Source organism: Schistocerca americana, chromosome 2 (assembly GCF_021461395.2).
Source record: "Schistocerca americana isolate TAMUIC-IGC-003095 chromosome 2, iqSchAmer2.1, whole genome shotgun sequence".
In the NCBI taxonomy this organism is placed as follows: domain Eukaryota; kingdom Metazoa; phylum Arthropoda; class Insecta; order Orthoptera; family Acrididae; genus Schistocerca; species Schistocerca americana.
Window position 1 is genome coordinate 586,019,225 of NC_060120.1, and position 7,546 is coordinate 586,026,770.

The window sequence follows — 7,546 nt, forward strand, 5'->3', positions numbered from 1 at the left end:
GCTTCGCCGAGTGTTTGGCTCTGTTACACTTCTAATGTAATTTGTGGAGTACCCATTGCTCCTCAGAACAGTTTCCAGGTGTTGCATTTCTCGTTTGAGGTGTTGAGGCTCACATATTCGTCCTGCTCTCGTTACGAGCGTACTAATCATGCCTCTTTTCTGGCTCGGGTGGTGGTGGTTTGACAGTTTGTGCAGGTATCGGTCAGTGTGTGTCGGTTTTCGATACACGCTGTGTCCCAGGTTTTCGCCGTCCCTTGTGACCAGCACATCTAGAAATGGCAGTTTCTTGTCCTTTTCTACTTCCATCGTAAATGTTATGTTGGCATGGAGGCTGTTCAAGTGTCTTAGGAAGTCACCGAGCTATTCTTCACCATGGCTCCACATCGCGAAAGTATCATCGACGTACCTGTACCACACCTTAGGTTTGCAAGTCGCCGAGTCCAGTGCCTATGCACATGCGGAAAAGTTTATGTCGGAATGACTGGACGATCAATCAACACCAGGATCAAAGAGCATAAGCGACATTGCAGGTTGGGGCAAGAGGAGAAATCGGCCGTGGCAGAGCACGCACTGAATGAGACCGACCACGTAATAAAATTCGCCGACACGGAAGTTCTGGCTGTAGAGAAGCACTATCACACTCGCTTGTTCAGAGAAGCTGTAGAAATACAAAAACACGCGAACAGTTTCAACAAGAAAGAGGAAAGCCTTAAGGTAAACGGATCCTGGCTTCCCGTATTGCAGCGAACGACCGTCGCAGGTAGCAAGAGGAGAACCGCACCGGAAGTGACCGCGGAGAAGCCCTCGGACGTTGGCGCGCCAGGTACGTATAGTCTGCGGCCGCGAGCTCGGCTCCAGTTCACCACCGGCAATGGAGGATGAAGCTTGACAATGCCAGCCACTCGTGCTGGCAAAACGTCAGAAAAATCATTAAATGAACGTCGGCCGAAGAACCCGAGACAGAAGCCAATAGGCAGTTTGTCAACAAGTGGCCACGAAAGCCTTAACAATTTTGTCTTAAAGCTTTGTCGCTCTGTCGATCGTTACTGATGCAATGCTGAAAAACACTACGTTCAAACCGAGCGAGGAGGCGCAGGACTCGAATTCTGGAGGACGACGGTTCAAAACCCGCGTCCGGTCATCCTGATTTAGGTTTTCCGTGATTTCCCCAAATCGCTTCAGGCAAATGTCAGGATGGTTCCTTTTAATGGGCACAGCCGATTTTCTTCCCTAACCTTCCCTCGTCCGATGGGACCGATGACCTCGCTATCTGATCCCTCCTCCGGATCAACCAACCAACCAGTATGTTCAATTTGAATCTTCCTGCTCTGTTTCGAAACCCTAAAATTCTACATAAAATATCACTCGGCTGACGAACTGCATACCGAGCGGGCTAACCTAGAGCCATAATATTTTTGTCTTAAAATAGTCAGCCTGCAAACCTATGCAGTCACAATGAAGTTATTTTGACTTTGGTATGCAGAACATAGCTTCGATAGTCATCAGTAACAAAGCGACAAGTAAGGAGGGAAGACTACTATGATTTAAGCTCTACTCAACATCTACGAAACTGCTAGGCAGGACTAGTAGAGGAAATCGGCTGAGGTCTTACTGGAGCAACCAACCACGTCTTCCATTCAGGTGCATTAGGAACAATACAAAAAACATAAATCTGGAAGGAGATACGAGAATTCAACTCCATTCCTCCAGTGTCACTGTCCGGACACTACCAAAACTTTAGCTCTCGAATGTCGTCAAATCCAGCTTTCCTCGATGATTTCTTGGGACTGTAGACGATCGCTTTGTGTTGCATAGGATAGGTGACATCAAACTAGCTTCGACAGTCTTGTAAGGCAATGTGTGTTGTCCAGCCCCATCTTCTGACATCGAAAATGTTTGATACTATAGGAGCACTTAAGCATTAAGAGACTCTACTATTATTTAAATACATAAGCGACAGGATATAAAGAATACTGAATAGGCAGAAAGATCTTGTTGGCAACCACACTTTGTCGAAATTACCTGTGGCAGAAAGGGCGTTAACTCGAACTCGTCGACATAGGCGGTGACGATAAGGGGAAAATACCCTGGAGGATAGAGAAGAAAGGCACGACAGGTCCACACGGAGAAGAGGTCCATGTCTTCCATGAGGCGGCCGACACGTACCGTGCCCAGGAACGAGCGGTAGAGGTCGCGAATGGCGCCGTCGCTACCCAGAGGGACCGTCGCGAACACGAGGCTGTCCTGAAACACACACGTCGCTCTCCTGAAATATAAGTGTGGCTCATCTGAAACAAACGCGTGGCTCTCCTGAAATATACATGCGGCTCTCTTGAAAAACGTGGCTCTCGTGCCGCGCGGAGTGGCCGCGCGGTTAGAGGCGTCATGTCACGGATTGCGCGGCCCCTCCCGCCAGAGGTTCGAGTCCTCCCTCGCGCATGGGTGAGTGTGTTATTCTTAGCATAACGTAATTTAAGTTAGTTTAAGTAGTGTGTAAGTCTAGTGACGGATGATCTCAGCAGTTTGGTCCCTTAAGAATTCACACACACACACACACACACACACACACACACACACACATGGCTCTCCTGAAAACTGCGCATGGCTCTCTTACCACACACACACACACACACATGGCGCTCTAAATACACACATACATGTCTCTCTAAATACACACACACACACACACACACACACACACACACACACACACACGGCTCCCCTGTCACACACATGTATCTCTCCTGATACTTACATACAGCTCTCTCATCTCACCACTGTGGCTTTCCCATCGCGCACATTTGACTTTCCAATCACGTACACATGTCTCTCCTATGACTCAAGCTAGGCACTGCTGTCAAACGCGATTGGACCTCCACTCAGGTGCATGAGTCTCTCCTGCCAGACATATATGACTCTCCTGTCAGACACAGGTTGCTCTCCTGTCACGCTATTTGGTTCTTCTGTCAAACACTATTGTCTTCGTACAAAAATAAGTAGCTCTCATTTTGAAATGGAAATGAAGTCCCATGCTTCTTTACAGAGCGTAGGGGAACGATGCGGGAGAACCGCACCGCTTTACTAGGCAAGGTCCTAGTGGAGGTGGTTTGCCATTGCCTTCCTACGACCGTAATGGGAATGAATGATGATGATGAAGACGACACAACAACACCCAGTCATCTCGAGGCAGGAAAAATTCCTGACCCCGCCGGGAATCGAACCCGGGACCCCGTGCGTGGGAAGCGAGAACGCTACCGCGAGACCACGAGCAGCGGACAGCTCTCATTTTACACACACGTAAAAGTACACATGGCTCTCTTGTCGTTCACGTTCGCAAGTGGATCTCTTGTAACATATACGAGGTGTGATAAAAAAATACGGTGAATGAACTTTTTATTTTTTTTAAGCAGCTGCTGACGTTACAACCAACGGATTCAACTTGTCCGTTGAGACAGTCAGCGTAAAGATGGAACATGTTCTGACTTGTCTGTCAGCGTCCAGAGACACTAGAGTGTTTACCGTGTCCGTTGCGCATCATGGATTTCGAACAACGCGTGAACATTAAATTCTATTCCAAAAAAAAAAAAGGAAGCCATAGAAAGTAATGAAGTGTTGAAACTGGCGTATAGTGATAATGCTTTAACTCTGAAGATTGTTTACAAGTGGTAAGAGCGATTTAAAAGCGGTTGAGTCGGTTGAAGACGAGCAACGTTCAGGACGTCCATTAACCTCACAAAGAGAAGACAACGTGCAATAGGTGGCAAAAATTGTTCGTTCAAACAGGCAAATAACTATTCGAGATCTTAGCGAAGAATAATTTGGAAACGAGACGAATGAGTGCAAGATTTGTTCCCAGATTTTTCAGTAATGAACAAAAGGAAAATCGTGATCAGTTTGCACGGAGTTAATGGTTCGTCTTCATTCATACCAGACCTTCATGTCCAAAATTGTGACTGAAGATGAATCTTGGGCCTCTGAAACAAAACTTCAGAGTTCCAAATAGAAAAGCAGAGAATCTCATGTCCCTAAAAGGTCACGTCAGTCAAAATCGAATATCAAAGTCATGCTCATTGTTTCTTTCGAAAGTGAGGGCATAATACGATCAGAGTTCGTTCGAATGGGAACAACTGTTAACGTCGGATTTTAAAATGGCCCGATGCAACGCTTTCGAAACGATGTACGAAGAGAGAGAACAGAAAAACGGGCCAATGACTTCGTTCTTCATCACGGCAACGCGACGCGCAACACCTCGCTTTTGATTCGCAAGTGTTTGGCCGGAAAGACTGTCCCTGTCTTGTAGCTCTTGCCAAAAATTAAAACTGTGCTTGAAGGAAAACGTTTTGACAGCATTCCTGACATTAGGGACGGGGGGGGGGGGGGGGGGGGGGGCACCGCAGAGCAACTGAAAAGCCTTCCAAAAGAGAAGCCTTAGAGAAATGAATGCTCCCAATCTTGGATTCAATTTTCATATAGTCCGTTGCTATCCAAGGACAATACTTTGAAGGAGACTAAATCAAGTTTCATGCAAGCTTATTACTTTGTTTCTAATAAAATTATGCGCCGCACTTTGCATCACATCTTGTACATGAGACTCTGTTCTCTCTCTCTCTCTCTCTCTCTCTCTCTCTCTCTCTTTCTTTCACACACACACACACACACGCACGCACACACACACACACACACACACACACACACACGGCTCTCCTGTCTCTCCTGCCCTGCCTCTCACGTCACATATATACACATGTGGCATATGAAGGGCGTTATCAGTACACTGACATCCTTCCACCTGCCTAGGGTTTTCAAGAATGTAAATTAAAGTTTGAAATGAATAGTACAACAGTGAGAAAATACTTAAACCAGACATAACACTGTCTGTTGAAAGGTTTATTTTTCTCTACCAAATCTTGTGTATCTTCAGACGCCGGCACACATTTACTACGAAGCTTCACATGTCTCTCGCAGGTGAGTGGTTAGCTTAGATGGCTGTCATACGGCGGGCCCAGGTTCGCTTCCCGGTATTGTAAAGAATTCTTCCTTGGTGGGAGAACTGGTGTGGAGTGCATTCTGCCTTGTAATGCCAATTGAGGTGCTACTTGAATGAAAAGTAGCGGTACCGTGGTCTGGATAGTTGGCAAAACGGCAGGAAGAGCTGAGTGCTGACCCCATGTCCCTCCATACCGGACCACGTGATGCCGCAAGGCAAAGGATGACACGGCGGCCGGTCAACATCCCTTGGTCCTTCAAGACCTGGATGAGGAGCTCGCTTTTTTTACATGTACCTCATGTTGAGAAGGACCAAATAAGACACGCAAAAAGAACATGAGCAGTTAGATCTCAAAGAAGATGAGTAGAAGTGAAAATAGTTTTGTAGGAGGACTTATAAAGTAAGAGTTCACACTCACGGTGACATCGAGCTCATTGAAGACGGAGCACAAGCTCAGACTGGTCAAGCATAGAGCGGGAAATCGGCCGCGAGCTGGTCGAAGGAACCGTACCATCGTTCACCTCTTTTGATTCAGAAATACAATAGAGAATTTAAATCCAGGAAGTTGGAAGTGGATAACAAGTGTGCTTCTACCGAAAAAGAATCTGCTGTGTTATTCCCCTCACGACTTCGTTCGATCACTGTTTTCGATTAATCATACGCGAATAGCCAATTAAGATTTTGTATTCGCCGCTCGTATGGTACCTATCTGCATCAACAAATGTTAACAGCAAAACATTTTTCCATCTCGTATTTGTGGATGAACTAGAAATCATATATTCATGCTCCACACAGTATCTTTAGTTACCTATTTACTTGACTTCCGCATAGTGGAACGGTACTGTTGTTAACGTCTAGCTGATCTGTTTGAATGGGAAATAATAATGAAGAAGTTACTGGAGAATGTTGTTGTTGTTGTCTTCAGTCCTGAGACTGGTTTGATGCAGCTCTCCATGCTACTCTATCCTGTGCAAGCTTCTTCATCTCCCAGTACTTACTGCAACCTACATCCTTCTGAATCTGCTTAGTGTATTCATCTCTTGGTCTCCCTCTACGATTTTTACCCTCCACGCTGCCCTCCAATACCAAATTTGTGATCCCTTGATGCCTCAGAACATGTTCTACCAACCGGTCCCTTCTTCTTGTCAAGTTGTGCCACAAACTTCTCTTCTCCCTAATTCTATTCAATACCTCCTCATTAGTTATGTGATCTACCCATCTAATCTTCAGCATTCTTCTGCAGCACCACATTTCGAAAGCTTCTATTCTCTTCATGTCCAAACTATTTATCGTCCACGTTTCACTTCCATACATGGCTACACTCCATACAAATACTTTCAGAAACGACTTCCTGACACTTAAATCTATACTCGATGTTAACAAATTTCTCTTCTTCAGAAACGCTTTCCTTGCCATTGCCAGTCTACATTTTATATCCTCTCTACTTCGACCATCATCAGTTATTTTGCTCCCCAAATCGCAAAACTCCTTTACTACTTTAAGTGTCTCATTTCCTAATCTAATTCCCTCTGCATCACCCGACTTAATTCGACTACACTCCATTATCCTCGTTTTGCTTTTGTTGATGTTCATCTTATACCCTCCTCTCAAGACACTGTCCATTCCATTCACCTGGTCTCCCATGTCCTTTGCTGTCTCTGACAGAATTACAATGTCATCGGCGAACCTCAAAGTTTTTATTTCTTCTCCATGGACTTGAATACCTACTCCGAATTTTTCTTTTGTTTCCATCACTGCTTGCTCAATATACAGATTGAATAACATCGGGAACAGGCTACAACCCTGTCTCACTCCCTTCCCAACCGCTGCTTCCCTTTCATGCCACTCGACTCTTATAACTGCCATCTGGTTTCTGTACAAATTGTAAATAGCCTTTCGCTCCCTGTATTTTACCCCTGCCACCTTCAGAATTTGAAAGAGAGTGAGCAGGGCAATTATACAACTTAATTTAGAAAGTTTATCAGTAACCTTTATCTTTAATTCAGGCCACACGTAAGAAATGGGTCTTTTAAGTAAAAGTGGAGACTTTGGGCTGACTGTGGACTCGCCAAGTGAGCAGATTCAGACATGATGAACCGCAGTACATACGAGTTCTCTTCTTCAGACGTCGTTGTATTTCTCCACCTGTTCCTTGAAATCTTTCCATCCCCCAGAACAATGAATTGCAGGTTACGGAAGTATAGTGAAGTTATCGTTAGCTACCGCTAGGCGTACCTGCACCGTCCTCTCCGGCAGCTGGGCCTGACTCAAGGGAGGCGCCCCTGATGGTCTTTCTCTCTCCCTGACGATAAGTGGACTGGACATCTGCTCGAACAGCCGCTTACGCACTGTATAGGAAGAAATACAGAACAGACTAGTTTTCAAAATTACTGCCATTGTATGTACACTGCCATAAACCGCAATCATAAATATGAAGTGTGATTCATTATCGTATTCTCGTATAATATGTACTTTTTTATACTCAGGGAAACGTAAAGTATACCAGTCAATGAAAAAAACTGGACTAAACTGAAACAAAGTGCGCTTAGAGATTTTTTG

General features: G+C 45.3%; 1 protein-coding gene across 1 annotated transcript in view; it reads right to left on the reverse strand.

Moving 5' to 3' along the window:
* Positions 1-7,312, reverse strand: part of LOC124594206 (acyl-coenzyme A thioesterase 9, mitochondrial-like) — a 194,609-nt gene extending 187,297 nt beyond the window's left edge. Inside the window, exons 1-2 of the mRNA XM_047132565.1 lie at positions 7,223-7,312; positions 2,023-2,244 (exon numbers count right to left, since the gene is read on the reverse strand). Coding sequence (XP_046988521.1) covers positions 2,023-2,244; positions 7,223-7,312 — 312 coding nt within the window. The remainder of the gene's footprint in view (positions 1-2,022; positions 2,245-7,222) is intronic.
* Positions 7,313-7,546: the final 234 nt, after the last annotated feature.